This window comes from Maniola jurtina, chromosome 4, assembly GCF_905333055.1.
Source record: "Maniola jurtina chromosome 4, ilManJurt1.1, whole genome shotgun sequence".
NCBI lineage: Eukaryota > Metazoa > Arthropoda > Insecta > Lepidoptera > Nymphalidae > Maniola > Maniola jurtina.
In genome coordinates, this window is record NC_060032.1 from 7,862,567 (window position 1) to 7,884,958 (window position 22,392).

Consider the following 22,392-nt stretch of genomic DNA (forward strand, 5'->3'; position numbering starts at 1 on the left):
ATTGCTTAATTTAAACACGCCGCCCTCGATGACGATTTCTTGGCGGGAAACATAGTACTCGGAAATACTAATGATACTTAGGTATGTAGCGACATCTATGTAGTGCGTCGGGAATATAAACGAAAAGCGCCATCTATTGTTGAATAGCGATTAGTATTCATTTCTGAAGTGGCTACTCAGCACTTGTGATAATATTATATCGTATGATAAATAACTGTCTACGTATTTATTATACGCAATAAATGTTCCTTGATTATACGCCACCATGGATGTACGAAATAATAATTTCTTGTACGGTAAGACATAGTAATTCCTTGGTGATCACTGAACAATTTTTCATTAAAATGGTCTGTGTTACTTCTGGATAAAGTAGCTTTTTAATGGTGAAAAAATGATTAAAATCGGTTTAGTATCTAGATTCGATTCGATCGATGTAATCGATATTACAAACAAACAAATCTTTTGTCTTTATAATATTATTAGTATTAGTATAGAATAACTACCCTAGCTCTTACCTAAACACTATGGAAAAATAATAAAATTGATGCTTTAGTAGGTATTAAAACAAAATAATTTCACTGTTTCACTTTTTATTATGTATTTATTAAGTTATACAATCTTCTTAATTTACAAGACAAACATATTATACAAATATATATAAAAAATAAAATAATTCAAACTGGAATTTCTATCTTATTTTATCCACTAATAATATAAATGTGAAACATGTAGGCTTATTTTCTAAAACTACCTTTTAATATCGATTTATTAAAGGAAGTCTGTGACACTAAAAAGATTTTGCTATTAAATAATTCATAAAACATAACACTAAATGTAAATGTAAACAAACATCCGATGGTGTAAAGACAAACATTTCATTGTAATCACTGTCACTAATAAAGATCTATAATAATGCAAGGTTAAAATAACATAAAAATCAATTGTGGATTTCTCTAATCTCACTTAATATGTACTATCCTCAGGTTCCTATAGTAAGTCTACCTGTAATATGACGTCGATATGTTATTTATCGACATTATTTTTGTCGCAATTTTCGACAGAAATATGGTCTTTTTTGACAGATCTGCTACATGCTAGGTGACCATTGATAGGTTACAGATAGATTGAATGCAGGAACCCGACGTAAATAAAAAAACATTAGTCTAATAATAGTGTTTATTGATTACCCTTATAATAAAATAGCATTAGTGTAAAATATGATAAAGTGTAATTAGATTATGCTTCATCACCAAGGTCGCAGCGAGTTGGTGCTGCTTTTTCTTTTTTGGAAGATTCTTTACCTGAATTTACAAAACAAATATTTAAATGATAACATTTTTTTGTAAAGTTCTGCTGTAGTAATTAATGTATAACTATCTATCTATGAAGTGAAACTACACTTTTTATTAAAGTTTCAATCAAATCAATTTTCTTGTAATCTGTTGATATGTTTCTTAGTAATGTTGTTATTGGCTAAAAATTGTCTTTTTGACAATTAATGTTGGTCCGTAACTTATTGCAGATAGATTAATCATTAAGTTTTGCCATAAATCAATAGTCTGTTCTTTTATATCAAGTGCAATGTAACTTACAGATTTTTAAATTGATTTTAGATTTGAAAACCCAGCATTAGAATTTTAAATCTACTTAATCCATACCTACTAATATTATGAATATGTGAAAGTATTTATGACTATCTGTTACCTTTTCACGCCTCAACAGTTAAGTCGACGACAAACTTTGGTGGAGAGGTAAGTAGACACTTTTTCCAAGAAAACAAAACTTCCCACAGAAATTTAAAAAAAACCTAAATCCATATCAACTATCAAGTAGTAAAAATAAAGCTTAATAGCACCTAAGCTCCTAATTCATAATATTAATTAATATAAATAGGAAAGAGTGTCTGTCTGTCTGTCTGCTACCTTTTCGCGGTCCATACGCTTAACCGATTTTGACGAGGTCGTGATAATTTGCACTCTGGAGAAAGACAAGTTGCGGGCATCATCTAGTCCCAACTAAATATGATTACCTGCTAGTTGTTTACCTCCATCGCCCATTAACGTAGATTTAACTGTAGTAGCATCTGTGGCGGTCGGAAGTTTTATACCTTGCTTTAACACCATTGTACCATCCTGAAAGAACATTACGTTTAAATTACATTTTAATTTTAAGGCTATGTTCAGGATGTAAGTTCAGATGACAAAAATCTATCGCGCGTTTTCAAATCGCGCGTCTAGATAGCACACACAGTCACAGTCATGCACATGTAACGCGCGTTTTAAAAGAAAAGACTTTGGATTACGCGTTGTCGCTCGAAATCTGAAGTCACGCATTGGATTGTTCAGAATCAGATCAGTCTAAAGCGTGTCGACGCGCTCCAAAGTGTAACAAGCCCTTGTTCATCTAAACTTAACCTTGTAATCATATAAAAATCCTGTAAATCAATTTCAAGCGATTTCTTAAACTATCTTGAGGGTGAAAAATGTTGAAATAAAAATAAATTTATACTGAAAAAGACTTCAGTGTTTTGGAAAAATATGAGACAGGATTTAGGAAAATTAATAAGAATTATGTGACAGCAAACACGAATGCTGGAGATCTGATTGGCGATTTAACGATTAGTAATTTCTTGAGTTACGCACCTTCATTTCGACAAGACCTTTCTTAGCCATTGCTTCCACTTCAGCTTTGGTCATGACTATTTTCTGCACCTTCACAACTTTCTTTCCTATTTGCATTTCGCAAAGCTCTCCAGCGGCCATCGCTGAAAACATGAAAAAAAATATATAATAGCTCATGCTTCAGCGCCACCTGGTGGGCTATAAATGTAAAAGAGCAATGGGCAAAATGCTTTTCATTCTGAAAAGGATTTTACTTCGATAAGAGTTATGCAAGTGCCGTCGAAGCGGAACGCCACCGTAGGTATATTTCTCGAGTTGGACCCCGCCCGTTGTATTATCATCAAAATCGTAGTAAAAATATATGTACATATAAGAACCCTTTAGTATGAATGTAACTTACGAATAGAGCTAACAATTTTACATAACTTACGTCTAGCATTGGCTGGTAGGGGCATCGCTTTTACTCCTGGCGGTAATGCTCTGACTGGCACCTGTCAAACAAATGAAAAAATGGTCACTTTTAAGATTTTTCTTAGTGTATACCAGACATTATCCTTCGAAATTCAAAATCCTTTTGTCCACTTTCCATTTGTTCGTTTTCTCCCTAGCGTTAAGGTTGTCTGGAAAATACCGCTATTTAGCGATAAAACCGCCTTTTTGTACCTATATTTTAAGTTTTCTTTATTGTTACCTGTCATTTGTATTTTGTGGTGCAATAAAGTATATACATACATACATCCTTCAAATGTTCAAGTTTATTAAAGTTTACCTTTTTCAACGTTTGTCCTGTAGGGGAGACTAATACATCCGTAGGAGTATTTGTCGGTTCTGGAGTCTTGTTTACATTCTGAAATAAATATGGCATGTGAAATTAAGAAATAAATAAAACATGACTTTAGAAATTGAATTAAATTGTATAATAGCCTCGATTTAATGTGTTCTTACCTATGAGATAACAAGTGGGTTTTACACACTGTTTAGAATGTATGTAATGGCAAATCTAAAAGTTCTTTCGGAGCCATATTATAAAGGCAAATACTAAGCCCGACAAAGGATATAGATTTCTGTACTTTACACAGCAACATAGCGATGTTATCAGTTTATCGCATTTTTTAGTATGTCGATTTTGTCTCACAAAAACTATAGTATTATGCAACAAAGCATGAGTAAGAATACCAAACTTGAGAAGGTTTTGTGACGATGCGATAACATATTGAAAATTATAACGTTAGATTTTATATATTTGTTTTAGTACATGAAGCTAAGTATACTATTAATAAAATAATGATTATAATATTCTACCTGATCATTGTCCGTCACACTTGCTTCATTGAGACTAGTTTTTTCTTCCTTTTCTGAAACTGTTGTGTTTGATTCTTGCTCAGTTTCTTCTGACTCTTCTTTCTTAATTTTTACAGGCCTAAATAAAACATAGTCATTGAAAAAATGATAATAGATACTAAAGTACAGCTTGATAGTTGCATCCCCCCTTGTCACATTCACAGATGTCGACACAAAGATAAGGTAGGTAAGGGATAAGGGAAAATTTAAAACAAGAAATAAAAAAATTCAAAATCGACATTAATACATACAAAAAGAAGTCCTGACTCACTCACTGACTGACTTATTCACGTCCTTGGACCTAGAAAGCTGAAATTTTGCGCGGAGTTTCACTTTATAATGTAGACAAGGAATAAAGCCGGATTTCTATGGAATAAAGAGGATTCATATTTTCTCGTTGACCTAGAATAAGAAATTTGGCAAGACGCAAGGTCTCACAGCATTCTGATAATAATCGTTAATTCGCCGTTTTATCACTTACTTTTTCCGATTATACTACAAATGTTGTGCAGTTTGCATATAATTTAAGCAACAAAATAATTACACGGAACCTTCAATGAGCGAGTCAGACTCGCACTTGGCCGGCTTTTTTAATGTCAAGGTTACTTACACTTCTTTGTTTTCTTTTCGCGGGCGGCCGCGTTTTCGTGGAGGATTGGCAGGAGTCGCCGCGGGCGGTGTCTTAACAACTGGTGGAACAACTTTCGCCGGCTGCGCAGGACGACGTCCTCTGCGACTCTAAAATCCAAAAGTTTCTAGCTTAGACACAAGGCATTCGTTGTAAAATACACTATACAGATATGTGTGACTTTTTTTTTCTAAAAAAAAAAAAGAAAAATGTGTGACGTTGTGTGGTGGTGGTCTTGTATATTTAGTAAGTCAGAGGGAGGGCGATGCATATCGCATGCTGTATGTTGTACCACACAAATTTATCTGTTTCGGCGGATTTAAACGAACTAAGCTTGTGGTTCCATATGTATCATGGACGTCCGCAAAGTAACGCCATAGAAGCCTATGCAACTTTCTAGCCTAGAACATTAATTCTGCCGCGCTTGTGATAAACGCTGTCTTTGTGGCAAGATTTCGAGGAAAAGCTTCGAAAAGTCGTCTCTTTGGCCCAAGTCCGTTGCGCGTGCGGTGCGGCGCAGCACGACGTCGCAACACATAGTTGGCATGGCACGGCGATATCAATGTAGAATGACGCAGCGGCAACGCAACGCATCGTGTGGCCTCGCGACGTAGAGTGCTGGACCGTAAGAGTGAAGCCCTACGCCGCCATTTTGTGTATACGGCCCTACGCAGCCATTGCGATTCGGCACTGCTATAATGTGATCGGTGTGGCTTCACGTACAGGAAGCCTCATGGCTTTGCGATCTTTACCTCAGTGCTTCTATCCGGTTCACGATAGTCCTCATCGTCTTCCGTGGTCTCATCGTCATCAGAAGCGTCGACCTGTGTCCTGTCGCGTATCATCTTCGCGTAGTCCTTGATCTTGGACGGTCTCGTGGACCGACGGACGACTCCTTCATCTGTACTGTTTCGCTCAGTTGCTGATCCGTTTTTGATTATACTCTGCAAAATCAAAACATATAAAAAGAAAAGTCCTGAATGACTCATCATTGGCGTCGGTTCTCTTAAATTTACAGTATCTGCATCTCTTTCTTTTTTATGCTGCTAAAAAGGGACGGAACATGAATTTTAAATTTAAAGACTTGGTGTCTTTAATTTTAGTGCACACTACAAATTGAAACAATAGACTCGCGCCTGGCAGCTAAAGTTATGAGGTTTGACAATTCTAAACTAAATTAGGTTTGTCTGTCCTTTTCTTATCACATTGGTAAGAAAGAGTTGTGAATACTCATAATTTTAGTCGCGCTCAGACTCAGTACCCAGCCCAAAACCCTAGGTTGAAATTTTGCAAAGAGGTTCCTTTTATAATGTAGACAAGGATTTTGTTATGTCGACAAAACAGCACTCTTGTCGACATAACAAAATCAAAAATGAAACTAATCATTTTGGAGCCCTAATTGAAAAATTCTTAAAGTGCCTAAAAATTATGAAATAAAAGTACCTATGTAATACATATCAGTTTTTTTATTAAATTACTTTTTATAAGAGGTTGTTAAATAGTATCAACCCCTTAAACTAAAATTTTATAGACAATCTAACCAACCTTTGGCGTTTCCTTTCCTTTATCTTTTTCTGTGTTTTTCTCCTTTTCTGTGTTCTTTTCTTTTTCTTTTACATCTTTTTCATTGTTGTCTTTATCTTTCTCCTTGTTATCTTTTTCTTCTTTAGAATTACCATTATTATTTTTAACCTCCTTGGTTTCTTTTGGTTCTTTATTCTCTTTGGTTACTATACGTTTCTCTGGTTGCTTCTTTTCTACAGAGACTGGCTTGTTCACAATTTGTTTCCTTTCCTCGGCGCTTCTGTAAAAAATAGTGTTTGAATGGTTCACTTAGTGTGAATTTTTTATTTTATCAAATACCATTTATATCCCATGTAATAACCAAAACGTTAACCAAAGACGTAAATAACAAGAGAATAGAGGGCCTATAAAATAAAAACATCATAAATTCGACGTTGTTATTGATTTTAAGCTTCTATTGAATTGGGCAATGTGGCTAATTCTGTTGTACGTACGATCTCTCAAATAAATTGACAGATCTAAATCTAGTGCTATCCTTTTCCGCAGGGAACATTATAAAAGAGATAGCAATACATTTAGAACTGTCATTTAAAAGTTTAGAGATATTATTGTATATTAGTTTGTCTGACCTTAATTTAGGAGTAGAAGTTTGGAACTGTGGCCGTTTAGTTTTCAATGTTTCTAGGACTTTGTTAGAGGAGGCTTTACCGGTTTCCGTGTTCCGACTGTTTGTCTGAAAGAAATTCATAAAAAAATTGGTTGGGTGTAAGGGTAGGGCATTACTTTAAAAATCATTTATTTACTAACGCAAAGCACATGCGTAACTAATTAGCATATAAACATTAATATTTAGATATTCGATTTCACAGACTTAGTAAATAGTAATATTATTATTTATTAATTAATAAAGTAATATTATTTTGACATTTTTGGCTGTCATTCTTTTTTAAAACATATTTGTGATTGGTTGGTGTCTCAAAATGGTAAACGCTCATTGAGATTTTTGGCTCTGTCATTTGTAGGGAATTACGTAACAGAGAGAGCGCTATACTAACTCCTCTCCGTAGATAGAGTATAATAGAAGCATAATATTTCTTACTCTCTTAAGATCTTGCAGTTCCTTTTCTAGTAAGCGCAGAGACTTGTCGCTCGCACCACTGCTGTTACCGCTCTCAGCTTTTGGGACTGGTTTACTTTTTTTTATGACCACTGAAAATGAATTTACAATACATTTGCTTATATAAAGGCTCGACTGTAATTTTCAACAAGCCACACTTGTAGCATAAATAGCTTTAATTTTTTGTTATAGAGGCAATAGAAATACACATTCTGTGAAAATTCGAATTCACTACCTATTACGGTTCATGAGATACAGCCTGCTGACAGACAGACGGACGGATGGAAGGACAGACAGCGGAGTGTCAGTAATAGGGTCCCGTTGGCACCCTTTAGTTACGGAACCCTAAAAATCATTTAAACCGTAACACAGTTCGTATCTTAATGGGACTAAATATTACTAAACTATAGAAAAAATTCAATATACACCATATTATTTATTACCTGCGTCACTTGCATCTGGAGATTGAGGCACCTTGCGTTTTATTTCCTCAGCTTTTCGCAGTATATTTGACGTCTGGAATCATTAAAATAATACTATTATAATAATAATGCCAGCATCAAGTACTATGGATTAGTAGTTCAAAAAATCCTCCCGTCTTGGCCGGCATACGTAACGGACGGAAGCTTAAGTGTTACCTGATTATCGATGGTTTTGCTGACAATTTTGATACTATCCGTGGTCGGAGTGGTGACGGCTGTCTTTTCCGGCGTCTTTTCTGGCGTCGCCGGTTTCACTGTCGCATCCTTCGTCAGTATAGCGAGTGTGTCCACTGTTTGTAGTTCCGTGTACGTCACTTCGCTCTCACTCTCTGTAAGACGAGTAATAAAGTCACACGATTTTCCTTAGATCTTCCAATTTTAAGGTTCCATACATCAAAAAGAAATAATACAAGTGTAAATTAAAAATTTATAACACCCCCGACAAGTAAAGGTTACAGTAACTAGAAAAGAGCTGATAACTTTCAAACAGCTGAACTGATTTTCTTGGATTATAGCTAAGAACACTCTCGATCAAGCCACCTTTAAAAAAAAAAACTACTTTAAAATCGGTTCATTAGTTTAGGAGCTACAATGCCAGTCAGATACACAGATACACACGTCAAACTTATAACACCCCACTTTTTGAGTCGGGGGTTAAAAACACCCTTATAGGATCACTTCGTAGTCTGTCTATTATTCTGTCTGTCAGTCATGTCTGTCAAGAAACATATAGGGTACTTCCCGTTGATCTAAAATCCTGAAATTTGGCAGGTAGATAGCTTTTACAGGACATTTGTGGACTCTTTTTCTATTGTTTGCGTATTTCGGGTTGTCTCAGAATAATCCCCTAATAAGACTATCAAGAAATCAAAACCTCAAAGTATGTTTGTATGTATTCGGTATTTCATGATAGTCCGTACAATATTACCTATCAGATGAGTGTCAAGCACTTTAACAATAACTAACCTTCAGAGTTTGTGTTGTTAATTTTCTCCTCCATATCGTCTTTGTCATTTACCTAAAATAATATAAGAAATCATTTTTCAAGAGCGGCTAGAATTATAATAGCTTTTGTCAATAAGCCAGTTCAATGAATATGATGGTCTAAACTTACGAGGTAATTATCAGGTTTCTTTATTTCGATTATCATGTCATCACCCTCTTCTTTCACTGTAAAGATACATCAAGTATTAATCAATATATCCTTGTCATTGTAACTGTTTCAAAACTAGTATGGATGCATTATTCATAATACCCAGGTAATAAGTATGAATAAAAAATCGGTAAATTGCGAATCGGACTTGCACACGAAGGGTTCCGCACCATCGTTATGCATTGCCAGACGCCCTTAAACTTTTAAACTTTAACAAACCATCTTCTTATTATTTCTAATGGAAGCAGTTTGGGGGCACATTAAGAATATTAACCATATTAATAATAAATAAAATTCCCCTTTTCCCTTCCAACTAAGCGTAAAACTTGTGCTAAGAGTAGGTACGACAATAGTAATTGGGGTTTGAACCGTCGACCTTTCGGAATTCAGTCCACTCTTTAACCGTTGTGCTATTAAGTAAAAGTTACCATTTATTGCAATATCGTCATCATCCTCTTCTCCCTCCATTTCCATCGAGGACTCATCATTTATTTCCTGTTGCAAAAAGTTTGTTGTCATTAAAACATTCAGGCAATTATAGTAACAAATTCTAAAGTAAATAATAATTTTTCATCTCACAGCTCTGAAAGGTTTTTTTTATCATTCGAAATCTGCGTGCAAAAGTCATTCGAAATTCGAACGTGACAAACTATGGTATATTAATGGCGTACCTAACTTATGTTCTTTCTATTAAAAATATCCCATAGTGAAATTAAATTGACAATGCCCCCGAAAAAAGATCTGTTCAAGATCTCGCTGTAGTGAGATAAAAAGTTGAGTGTTTCACACGACTGCAAAGTTATATGCGCTCGTGCCTTTAAATTCCTCGCTACGCTCAGGATTCTATTTTTGAACCACTTACATCGCTCGTAGTTCAACATTGAAATCCTTCGCTTGCTTGGAATTCAATATAAACACTCGCGTCAAAATAACAACTTTGTATAACAAAAAAAATTATTCTATACTTACATGCTGAACTTCGTCTTCGTGTACCGACATCACATGGTTATCAAGCTTTTCCTGTGATGTGAAAATTAGTTCACAGTAGTCGCACATAAACTCTACACCTACAAAAAAAAACAATCTTTTAGTCAAGGTGTTAAGTACTCAAAATAATAATGATCTAAAATTCGTGAGGTTCTGTGTTGCATGTATAGCAGAAATACAGGGTGTAACCAGAACGCTAGCAAAAACAAAGCAGGCGATAGTACCGATGATTAATTAATTACTGATAAGATACCATAAAAAAACTACGAAAAAAAAAATTTAAAAAATCCTGTATTTTTTACAAGATCACAATATATTGCAAATAAAACATCTGAATGACGCTAGAGGTCAACGAACGTTGCGTAAGTAGGCCACTCCGCCGCGTCGAAGGGCATTAAGTCGAATTTTGCACGCTATACATTGCGGGTTTAAAAAATACAACATCACTAAAACTACGAAATAAGGCAATTGACCCATTTATTAAGGTTATTGGCATTGGACTGTGTTAAGATAATATAATAATAACGCTAAGTTTTTGCTAGCGGTCTGGTTACACCCTGTATATGAAGCCTGGCAAGTGCAACATGTCTTCACATTGTCAAAAACAGACACTCTTTAAGAGTGCCTCTTAAATATTTGAGCGACGGGTTTGAATGCTGCTTACATACCGTTAACATGCGATTTGATGTGAGCAGTGACAGCTTCCACGTCCTCAAACTTCTCCTGACAGAGCGGACAGATGAGGTTCTGGGTTGCATGTATCGCAGAGTGGTATATGAGGTCGTCTTGCGCGTCGAACACGTCTTCGCATTGGTCGCAGCGATACTGCTCCAGTCCAGTTGTACTGGAGCCAGAGCGAGCCTGGCCGCCATGTTTTATGCGGATATGTCTGTGAAAGATAGCCTTCGTGTTGATTTTTATGAATTTTTCTAACAATGTAGCTAATTATGTTGCATACAATCTCTAAACTAAATTTTGAGAGATACTTTAAACAGGCCTTAATCACATAAAGACAGGTATTAAGGATATGACAGTTTAATTTTAATGTCTGAATACCATAGTAATTACACCCTACCTATTAAATGTTTGGAAAAGTTATAGTAAATCAACATGAACAATATTGCGTTAATTCTGAGGATCTAACTGTTAAAACATTTACGGTCCTCAAATCTGTTCATAGTCCTGGAAGAGATATGAAGAGAAAAAAAAACTTGGAGGATGACAAGGGGTCCATATTCAAAATAATAGTACCTTTAAACCAAAAGGAATATAGCCATTAATAGAAATGAGCTCCAAATTCTTATTTCTTTCTATAAAGCATTTGGACTAAAAATATTACTACAAATATTATTATAAACGCGAAAGTGCTTATTTGTTGGTTTATTTGTTTGTCCATCAATCACGTTGCAACGGAGCAACGGATCCACGTGATTTATCTGGAGAGTGACATAGGCTACTTTTTATCCCGGAAAATCAAAGAGTTCCACACACACAAGTAAATCCACACGGACGAAGTCGCGTACATCAGCCAGTATTACATAAAAACAGCTCACCTAGTATAATGATGAGATTTCGTGAAGCTCTTCCCACAATACTTGCAAGGGTAGGGCCGTTCGCCAACATGCGTTCTCACATGCCGCGCCAATTTAGTTATTGACCCGAAACCTAGAAAACATGTTCATTATCAGTTTACAAATTTTGTTACCAACACAGTACCAATTCACCTCTTAAGTTATAGGGTATAAGCACTGAAATGTACTTATATACAAGTATGCTGGAGATATACCATACAAAATGACAGTTATTTTCTGTACCAATTGGTTTAAAGCGCCTCACCAAGCGTACAGGGAATTAAAATTGACACTGTGTCAAATGGTCCTCATAAGGACACTATATTGATCTCATCACTAACATTTAGTTCCGAGTACGCTCACGTGATGTTCACTGCTGCTATCAGCGCCAATAAGTTGCTTTTAAAAATAGGTCAGAAATTGTAGGTCCAGCGTACTTATAATAGTAGAGGTCAGTGGGTAAAAGGTACTGTGAATTTAATATGTTAGTAAATTGCGCATGTTCATAGCTCATAAATATTATAAAGGCGAAAGTTTGTATGTATGTATGTATGTGTGTGTGTATGTTTGTTACTCTTTCACGTAAATACTACTGGACGGATTTGGTTCATATTTTGTCTTAGAGGACGGGAAACCGTGTAGACTCACGCTCCGGGCAGTATTCGCAGCACAGTGTAGCTTCTTTGTTGTGTATTATATCTATATGTCTTATCAGTGCTGATTTGTCGTGGAATCTGAAAGTAGAAAGGATATTTTATAATAATTAGCACACTATTAAATATCCATTCATTTGATTAATGACTAATTAAGGACTAATTTGTAAAAAATCTTATCAAATTAAATCTATTCGCTTTAAATGTGTTCACTTTAATTTAACAATGTTATCAAAGATTGTTTTGTTGTTAAAAATATGAATAAATGTTTGGAACTGTGTTCACAGACTATACTTACACTACGAATAACGAAACATCATGATGTTTCGTCAGTACGTTTTAGTGATAGTTATTAATTAATTTAAGGTGCCCGCGCACTCGAACTGAACTGCAGATGAACTGCGCGTCGCGGCAGCGCCCCGCACGATATTCTCTCCAGCCGCGACGCGCAATTCGGATGCAGTTCAGTTCGAGTGCGTGGGCACCTTTATAGTAATTTAAATGAAAATGAAAATATCTTTATTTACACTTAACATTGCCTTAAAATAAACAACGATAACAACTGCGTTAGTTAGGTACAAACTGTGTTGCAGTTGTTAACGCCCACCTCCGGGTTAACAAAATTAGGTACTTACTAAAGACAAGAAAAATAAATAAATATATATATATATGTAACAATCTTAAAAATCAATCAATATTGTGTTAAGTTAAAATGCATGTGTGTGTGTGTGTGTGTGTGTGTGTGTGTGTGTGTGTTTGTTTGTATGTGCATGCGAGTGTGAATGGATTATTTCAAAGTTACGATGTCTTCCGTGTCCCTATAAGAGAGTGATTTAAGCCATTGAGATATAAGTATTTTACAGGTTCGTTGATTAGCAGAGTAGATATTTAAGTGATAATTTACTTTGTTGTATATTATTGGGCTAGCATAGCAAAAATGTTTACTTGCTAGTTCAGTTCTGCAAGATTTGATCTGGCATACCTTATCGGATCTTCTTTTACGATGGTCTAACGTAGGATCATAGTGCATTCGTTTGTGTTTGCGTAAAATTACTTGGAGTATGTAGATCTGTCGCACCGTTAGAACATCGCATAAACCATACAACTCACGGGTTGAAAATAGAATAGGTTTCCCTAGCATCACTTTAAGGATAGCTCTTTGAGCTCGCTCAAGTCGTAAGAGTAGTGTTTTTCCGCAATTACCCCAGATTGTGATACAGTAAAACAGGATCGACTGTACCAGAGCAAAATAAACAACTTTTAAGGTTTTTGTGTCGAGTATAGGCTTGAGATTTTTGAATATGTATATCATTTTTCTCGCTTGGCCGACAAGTTTGTCAATTTGTGGAGCCCAGGATAGTGTACTATCAATAATTACTCCTAAATATTTCATACAGTCAACTCGTTCCATTTTACCACAGTTACAATTAGCAATATTAAAGCCGCAAGTATGAGCTTTGATTAGAAAAGGGTTTTGGGGCTGTGAGTTCCTTTTTAAAGAGAATGTGATATATTTACTTTTTTGTAGGTTCAGTGAAAGCAAGTTAGAAGAGAGCCATAGCATGACCTTTTCTAACATCCGTTCTGCAATTGTCTGCGTTTCAGTCCAGGTTTTACTCCGAACAACTATTGCCATATCGTCAGCATAAGCTACTATTTTAACTAGGGGAAAAGAGAGATTACATAATTGGTTTATGTATATGAGGAAGAGTGTCGGACCCAGGACACTCCCCTGGGGAACGCCATAAGTTAATGGTTCTTCTTGGCTTATACAATCACCAATTTTCACACACTGAGTGCGATTTTTTAAGTAGTCTTTAAAAATGTTTAGTACCATCCCTCTTATACCTATTTCCTCCAACCTGCCAATTAGAATAGGGACTGAGACAGTGTTTTATTTGAGTAAACAAGTATTTGAGGAAAAAGTATAATACAAGCGCTCACTTTTTATCACACTGCGTACATTGATGCTTTGGTACGCGAACATGCTTCTTTTGATGTGCATTCAACTGTTCAATGGATAGGAATGTGGCTGGGCAGTTCAGACACATTAGTTGAGGTAAATCAGGGTGTATCATCTGAAATATAACAAGCTTAAAGAGTAATCTATGTGCTTTTTAGGAAATTAAATATCACTTGCGTTAACGGTGAAGAAAAAAGTCGTGAGGAAATCTGCATGCCTGAGTTTTCTATAATGTTTTCAAAGTTTCCTTGTGCTCTGGACCCAGCTGGTCCAACCTTTGTATCTTGGAACTTGTATATAGCTATATGTATTAGATTCTGAGGTTAACACTTTATTAGCGCTAAGCGTCAGGCTTTATAGTGAACTAGAGGATGCCCGCGGCTTCGCCCGCGTGGATTTCGGTTTTTTTTTAAAATCCTGTAGGAACTCTTCGATTTTCCGGGATAAAAAGTAGCCTATTTCCTTCCCCGGGATGTACCCCAAGTATGTACTAAATTTCTTTAAAATCGGTTCAGCGGTTGGGCCGTGAAAACGTAGCAGACAGGCAGACAGACAGATAGATAGACAGACAGACACACTTTCACATTTATCACATTAGTATGGATATTTGAAGAACCCATCGCGCCATCTACTTAGTAGGATCGTTGTAAGTTGTTTTCCGTCCTTCGTATGAGAAGTCAGTCAAATGTCATCATGACTGTGACGACCGCCACAGCAGAAGACTTATTAGACATAGGACGGCAGTTTTAGTTTCCATGATATTCATTACGCACCTTCTCATGGCGCTTGAGTAAAATCAGTCGCTTGAACTTCTTGCCACAGGCGATACACTGGAATGGCATATCTGATTGGTGTCGCACCTGATGCGCTGCTAAATCATACTTTGTGTAAAATTTACTGAAAAAGAATCATCAATACAATTATTTAGGAATCGTCGGTTAGCAAACAATACCACACAAGTACTGTTTTGCTATTTTTCTGGAAAGACGAATACTTTTTAACCGACTTCAAAAAAAAGGAGGAGGTTCTCAATTCGTTAGAATCTTTTTTTTTTAATTGGGGAGTTCTTGCGTGGGAGGAACAGTTTGGTGAAATGACGACTTGTGTGGTGTTGTACAGTAACCCTGATTTTTTTAAATAACAGCTGCTTATCGATCGAAATGCTTGAATCTGATAGGTTAATCGAAATTTGAGTAAAAACTGCATGAAACCGCCAAATTACTTGAGCGGTATTGTTTGTTAACCGACGAAATGTTACTTTTAAAGGGTAAAAGGACAAATGTTACTTATAAGGGATTTAATGGAATTATGAATACTTTTGAGAGGATACTGAATTTATAACTAGGTATTTGCAAATAGTACTTATTAGATTATGTACGAAACTTCTAGGAATGTTTTTATATTTTCATCTTGTAATTTTAAATCTTTGTTTTGAAAAGTGGTTTTTGATTTATGATCATTATCGATAGAAGAAAAAGGAGAAACACTAAGATATGAGAATAAAAACCAGATGACGGATGTCAGAAAAAATATTGAAACATTTAAGTTCATTTATTATATTCAAATAAAAAGCTTTGAAATATTCAAAAAAAATTAATCGCAAAATTTTGCATTTGGGGCATTAATACAGTTGTTTGAATAACTTACGCGTCACAATGGTCACAAGCAACATCCCTGGTCCTGTGTTTCTGAATCTTGTGCAAGTTGAGCAGCTGCTCCAATGGATAGGTGCAGTCACACTCATCACATGCATAGCAGCCTTCTTCTATGGGCTTTTCTTCCTTAATGTCCTCAATAATGGGAGTATCTGAACAAAATCCACATCCATATCCATACTATTATAAATGCGAAAGTGTCTGTCTGTACGCTAGATCCGTTTTGACGAAAGGTACAAAGTTAGGGACAGATAGGCTACTTTTCTTCCAGAAAATCAAACAGCCTGCTACAAATTGACTTCACTATCGTGTATTAGGTAATTATATGGATTGCTAGCTGATGCTCGCGACTTCGTCCGAAAGGCTTTAGGTCTTTGATTTCCGGGGCAAAAAGTAGCCTATACCCGTCGCCAAAATCTGTTAAACGAATTTGCCATGAAAAGGTAAATAGCCAAATGTGGCCATCATAGGTGGCCATAAATTAGTAATCATTATATAAATGACAGGTATTTATTACGGATGACAGTTCTTCTGTTCAGTTTTTAACCCCAACCCAAAAAGAGGGGTGCTATAAGTTTGACGTGTGTATCTATCGGTGGCACCGTAGCTCCCAAACTAATGAACCGATTTTAATTTAGTTTTTTATGTTTGAAAGATGGCTCGATGGAGACTGTTCTTAGCTATAATCCAAGAAAACCAGTTCAGCCATTTAAAAGTTATCAGCTCTTTTCTAGTTACTGTAACCTTCACTTGTCGGGGGTGTTATAAATTTTTAATTTACACTTGTCTGACTTTATAGTAAGATTAAAATTCGAAATGAAAGCATGCTAATCGGGACCAGGCGTGGCAGTTTAACCGGACTGATAAATTGATTAGATATGCAGAAACGCACACAAGAAAGGTAAATTGCTTGGTGGTAATATACTGGATGATGTTTCCTAGCAGACTGAATTATAACTCACGGAGAGGTGACAATGGTTAAATAGGTATACTACCAGAAATCATCTAATGATAAATAGAGAGAGCATCTAGTAACTTCTTCTATTGTGTAACCAATCCCATCCACTTGAGTTTAAATTTTTGCAAAAAAGAAAAGAAAAATTGTTTTTTATTACCTTACATCATGCAAAATAACTTACTCACCTACACAAAAAAATATGAACATGCATTTATTTAAACATCTTTAATTTTTACTAAATTGATAAAATAAATGTCACTAATTCCGTTGTAAACAATCTTTAAAACTAAAATGATACATCTAAAAGCATTGCTATCCCTTTCATAATGCTTGCTGTGAAAAGGATAGCACTGAGATTATTGTGTATAACAGTCATAATGAAGATTCAAATTATAGTTTTAATGTATAGTCAGTCCATTGAGGAAAAATCAGATTTACAAGTTGAGATTACACAATATTTTAGACGATCCATGTATTGCAATTTTGTTTGAAGAAAAGTAACACGGACGAGGCTTGGAAGACCCTGACATGGCACAGTCTGTGTGACCTCATACATTTTCCGAACAGTATGTCTCGGTAGTGGCACAGCTCGGGCCCGGCATGGTCTAGCATAAATCATACTTTAAAAGTAAAACAGACTAGATTTTCACTTTAATTTGAATCTCTTCAAAATGTATAGAATATAATATTACTTTTTTTTTTCCTTTCATATCTCTTCCATCTGCAATCAGTCGGTGGACTATGAACAGATTTGAGGACCAATGTTATATATAATATTACTGTGGCCGATTCTGTTGGACACAATCTGTAAACTAAATTAACAGGCCTAAATCTGTTTCCGCAGGGAGCATTACGAATGGTATAGCAATATATTTAGACATGCCAATTTAGTTTACATTGTGTACAACAGAATTAGCCACCATTCTATATAGGTACCTACATAACAAATTAAGGAAATAAAAATAATAAGGACACAGCTATGAACACACGCATCTAAATACATTGATTAGGAATGCAAATAAATAAAAATGAAACATATACAGTGCACACAAAATTACCTTTACCCCTTGCATTGTCTTTAGCTTTGGTATCCTTGCTTGTTACGACTTTGACACAAGCTTTTGAATCTTCATCATCTCCAATCTAAAATATATTAACGTTACAACATATCAACATAACAAATCTTAATATATTATGTACAAATATGGTATATAGTAAGTATATAATTACAAACTTTTGCAAATAAAAAATCATTCAAGTAAAAATGATAGTCGTTCTCTAGGATTACTCTGTTTTACAATATAAAACTCAGGATGACTGTGTAAGACAGAATAGCTAAAAGGAATAATTTTGAATAAACAAATAAAACAGGACAATTTTTAATGTAAGAATGCCTTTATCTGAATTAAAAAGGTAACCTATATAAAAGGAAAAGGCGACTGACTGACTGATCTATCAATGCACAGCTCAAACTACTGGACAGAGCGGGCTGAAAGATAGCTATTATGACATAGATATCCACTACGATTTTTTAAATTTGATGTCTAAGGGGGTAAAATAGAGGTTTGAAATTTATGTAGTCTACATGGACGAATTCACTGCATGTGCTAGTTGATATTTCTATACATTTTATATTTCTGTTGGTACAGAATGTTACTTATAGTAAAATTATGTTAAATTGATACCTAAAAGTTTTGTTATATTATGTTTATGACTAAAAGTAAGTGATCATGATACTGTTATCAACCTATTTAATTTGGTTGCAAATTGTAATGAATGTTTATTACATCTAATCAGATTTTTTCTCTAAATAATGAACTTTTTAGTTATAATGATAAATGAGACATATAAGATTTGCAAAAAAAATTGTATGGAGTCTGTATCCATAATAATGCTTCCTGCGATTAAAATTTTCAAAATATATTTAATTAAATTTTCAAAATATATTAAATGTACAGGAATCATCCAGTTATTGTTATATTATAATAGATGCAGCTATTCCAAAAATCTACAACTAATAGGCACAAATAACTTTTTTATTCAGATACAAGTTAGCTCTTGACTGTAACCTCAACCTAAACCGGTAAATAATGATGCAGTCTAAGATGGAAGCAGACTAACCTCGAAGGGGTATGGCAGTATTCATAAAACCCATACTCCTTTGGTTTCTACACAGCATCGTACTGGAACACTTAATTGCTTGACGGCACAGTTTTGCCAGAAGGGTGGTAACTAGCCACAGCTACTAGCTACTAAATCACATAGGTAAGGACCATGAAGATTGTTTGGCAAATAATACAAATGGAGGCTGACCTTGACATTGTAAACATTCCCATCTTCTTCATCAGTGTCAGAAATATCATGAGATGTAACTTGAATAGTTGCTCCGCCTTCGACCACTGTTTTAACTGATTCTGAGTCAGTTATGTGACGGAATATCTGAAACAGCTTTTCATTTTTGGTTGATTCTTTTGATGATTCAAAAGCTATTGAAAAAGTTCATTTGAATAAAAAATCGTTCGATTTCATTAAGCCAATTTTACATGATGGTTTAATACTTAAGTGAGAGTGCATGTATAACATACCTAACACTTTATGTTCTTACATGTATTACTGCTGGCTTAACTCATTGTATACTTAGTTAATTAAAATTTAAAATGTATGTGATATATCTGTCATATTATTCTATGTAATGCCCAAAAAGTAAATAAATTAGGTACTTTAGTAAGAGAAGAAGGCCAGTTGACTGTCCCCAACGCTGCACCATTTTGTACATATTGTAGGATAGATTCATCAGCCTGGCGGACTACATGCTTAAATTCATAGAAGATATTCATGAAGAACTTGCATCTGTCACATATATATGTAGGCTTTTTATCTGATGGGAGTACCTGGAAAATAAAAATTATTCTATCTAAAAATCACCAATATTTTGTTAACCGCTAGGTGGCGCTTGCATGTTGTAACTTGTAAATGTCATCAAAATGGGTTTGATCAATATAGTGGACAAAATTGCAGTTTTATTTTATTTAATCAGTTATTGAAAAAATTTTATGCACTTAAAATTTGTTAAATAAAAGTAAGGCGCCATAACGATCTATGGGTGGACAGAACGTGAATAAAATAGGTGGCGTCCATTCTGCACATTATTGTCGACATTTTTTCATTCACAATTAAAATCAAATTACATGCAAATAAACTTTTAAAAATACCTCAATTGATACGCTTGTTAAAATTTTTAATGGAAGAGTAACTAAGTTTCTTGGTTTGCTTTTCTCATACAAACTTCCTAGAGGCCTGTTTTGCGTGAGGCAAAAGCGACATATTTTCACAAAACTTAAAGTCTCTCTTCTGTTTTCCATTTTTACGATTTAACCAAAACAATAAAAATAGCACTGCACTGCACTTAAATAAAAATATTTTCTTAATTATCTACATAACCTCTTAGTAACTACGAAAATCCAAATTCCGGAAAGCGAAACTCCGCGATAGGCGATATTAGCGCCACCGTGAATGTTTTCAGTTTAGTTTGAGGACGCGCGAGTCGCGACCGACGCGCGACGCCAAATACTAGCGCTCCCAGCGGGGAGTAGCAAAAACAAACTTGTTTTTTCTTAGCAACAGATGGCGGTATTACGATTTTATGAAAATTACTTCATAGAATAAATTCTATGAAATAATTTTATATTTAACGACCGTGACCTCTAGTGCACTATTATTATATTCTATGGTTCTATGGGTGCATCTATTCACTGAGTTCAGTCCGACAAGGATCTTTTGTCACTTGAATGACATTGACATGGGGTTTTAGTTGTAGAACAAAGGCTGCCAGCAAATAAAATCTCCTCAATTTTAGAGAATATGTTGAAAATATTAATGTTGAAAACCGAGTGAGTTTTATTTAATTTTAACTGAATGAGAAATTGGAAAAGCCACCCCTGTTTCCACACCGAGAGAGACAAATAAAAACCATTTATAGGCCATGCACTAGCAACCTATAATGTTTACCTGCTCAAATAACTACTATATTTATTTAGTGCTAAATATAGTCATATTTTTAGCTATGTTTAGCACTACACATTTGTGCTGTATTCTGTTATCAGTGTATCGTGTTAATTAATAATATATAATATAGAATGACTCTATTATTAAAAAGAAAAAACAGTGTATTTCAGATTTTTTACTTAGCAACACCACACACAAGGGGAAAGCGTGACAATAGGTGACACTCTACAAAATGGCGGTGTTAGTTCCGATTTTGGCCACGCGCCAAAAGATCCTTGTCGCACTGTATTTGATATTCCTACTGAAGTCCAGCGTAGGTACTTACACAAGTACGCTGGACTTGTGATCAGAGTTCAGACCGCCTTTGCACGCTACAGCTACAGCTATTAAATTAAGATTATTTTATGTTTGTCGATATGCTTATTTTGTGTGTGTAACAAAGTATAAATAAATAAAAAATTGACATCTGCATACCTATTACCTACATAGTCACACATAGTACAAACATAATAGTTACATACATGGTCATCATAATTCTAGCAAAATCATAACTCATCGTAGTTGTGGCAGCGCCAGTGCTTCATAATATGGAATCAAAGATTATATTTTCTCCGTAGACCATGTGCGTGACGTTTTGGTCTTGCATGGGTCTAGATGAAAGTTTCGCGTAGGTTAGAAATTCATACACTTGTGTCGGACACCACCCCAGTCCTATAATTGGTCTCCACTGGTCTCCACAGTGATGTCGCGGACCCTGAGCGACACCGACACTACAACCCACAGAGTACATTGGTATACTATCTACAACCTGCAACACATGTGGTGGACACACGTAGATACTCGATGTATACACTGAACGTCTAGTGTACCTATAGTGTCGTCGTGTATGATTAGCTGTACTTAACAGTACAACTACCTACCTGCCTATAATAAAATTTGAAATTAGGAGATACCTACCCTTACTTAATTATGACGCTTTTCCACTATGATCTTAATTTAAAATCTACTTACCTACAACCGTACTAAAAGATTGGATCTGGCGTCAAGACGTCACTGTGACGAAGCATGGGTACGGTGTGCAAAAAAGCATCATTAAGAATATTTAGGTATGAAACTTTATGTTTCTGAAAAACTCTGGGTACGCTATGTTAGTCTGGTTTTACAGTGACGCTTTCGCCAGCGCGGTTTGTAAGCGTCGCGGGCCACGAGCTTTGCGTCTCTTGGATCGTTAGTGTGGTTTTACAGCCACGCTTTCGCCAGCGCGGTTGGTAAGCGTCGCGGGCCACGAGCTTTGCGTCTCTTGGATCGTTACATAGTCGCGCGGATGGCCCGCGCTGACGGCTATTCGGCCACCGCGCTTACCACCCACGCGCTTACCACCCGCGCGGGCGGTAAGCGTTACTGTAAATCCAGCCTTACATAGTCGCGCGGATGGACCGCGCTGACGGCAATTCGGCCACCGCGCTTACCACCCGCGCGCTTACCACTCGCGCGGACGGTATGCGTATCTGTAAAACCAGCCTTAGTATTGTCTTAGTTTGGCATTTATCATACATTGAAATTGAAAAAAGCGAGGCCATTCTTTTAGTAACCGGGTTGTACCTACCTGTATACTGTACTATACTGTGTAGGGGATACTGAAGGTTCCCATACAATTGCCTAGCTAGACAAGTAAACAGTCCGTTGCTTATCACTTGTTGGGACATTTAGGTAAATCTCATCAATTAAATCTCG

General features: G+C 35.6%; 1 protein-coding gene and 1 long non-coding RNA gene across 7 annotated transcripts; one reads left to right on the forward strand and one right to left on the reverse strand.

The window, feature by feature from the left end:
* Positions 1-581: 581 nt before the first annotated feature.
* LOC123864433 (protein suppressor of hairy wing-like) lies at positions 582-20,157 on the reverse strand. 6 transcript variants are annotated; one of them, XM_045904849.1, is made up of 27 exons: positions 19,866-20,157; positions 19,374-19,544; positions 18,967-19,092; positions 17,718-17,796; positions 15,688-15,847; positions 14,814-14,937; positions 14,022-14,155; positions 12,073-12,158; positions 11,407-11,518; positions 10,522-10,742; positions 9,836-9,933; positions 9,295-9,361; positions 8,828-8,883; positions 8,680-8,731; positions 7,870-8,042; positions 7,675-7,747; positions 7,214-7,323; positions 6,744-6,847; positions 6,136-6,394; positions 5,343-5,534; positions 4,573-4,700; positions 3,924-4,041; positions 3,391-3,468; positions 3,052-3,112; positions 2,643-2,764; positions 2,030-2,132; positions 582-1,307 (listed from the first exon to the last, which is right to left on the reverse strand). In XM_045904849.1, exons 1-27 carry the CDS (start codon positions 20,013-20,015, stop codon positions 1,237-1,239), a joined length of 3,228 nt encoding a protein of 1,075 aa, XP_045760805.1. In that variant the 5' UTR covers positions 20,016-20,157; the 3' UTR covers positions 582-1,236. The 6 variants fall into 6 exon arrangements, with proteins under 6 accessions (XP_045760805.1, XP_045760806.1, XP_045760804.1 ...); XM_045904850.1 differs by having other exon boundaries at positions 582-1,301; positions 2,045-2,132; positions 17,712-17,796; XM_045904848.1 differs by having other exon boundaries at positions 582-1,301; positions 17,712-17,796.
* On the forward strand, positions 17,468-22,379 carry LOC123864448. The gene is made up of 3 exons (XR_006795780.1): positions 17,468-17,552; positions 20,278-20,283; positions 22,369-22,379. It is a non-coding gene; the product is annotated as an uncharacterized LOC123864448 (long non-coding RNA).
* The last annotated feature ends 13 nt before the right edge of the window (positions 22,380-22,392 follow it).

Excerpts from the sequence above, each read along its gene's own strand:
- LOC123864433 (XM_045904847.1), bottom strand. The coding sequence starts at position 20,015 with ATGGAAAACAGAAGAGAGACTTTAAGTTTTGTGAAAATATGTCGCTTT. Across the intron at positions 9,934-10,521 it reads CATCAAATCGCATGTTAACG|GTGTAGAGTTTATGTGCGAC; the intron begins GTATGTAAGCAG and ends TTTTTTTTGTAG. Across the intron at positions 8,732-8,827 it reads AGAAACCTGATAATTACCTC|GTAAATGACAAAGACGATAT; the intron begins GTAAGTTTAGAC and ends ATATTATTTTAG.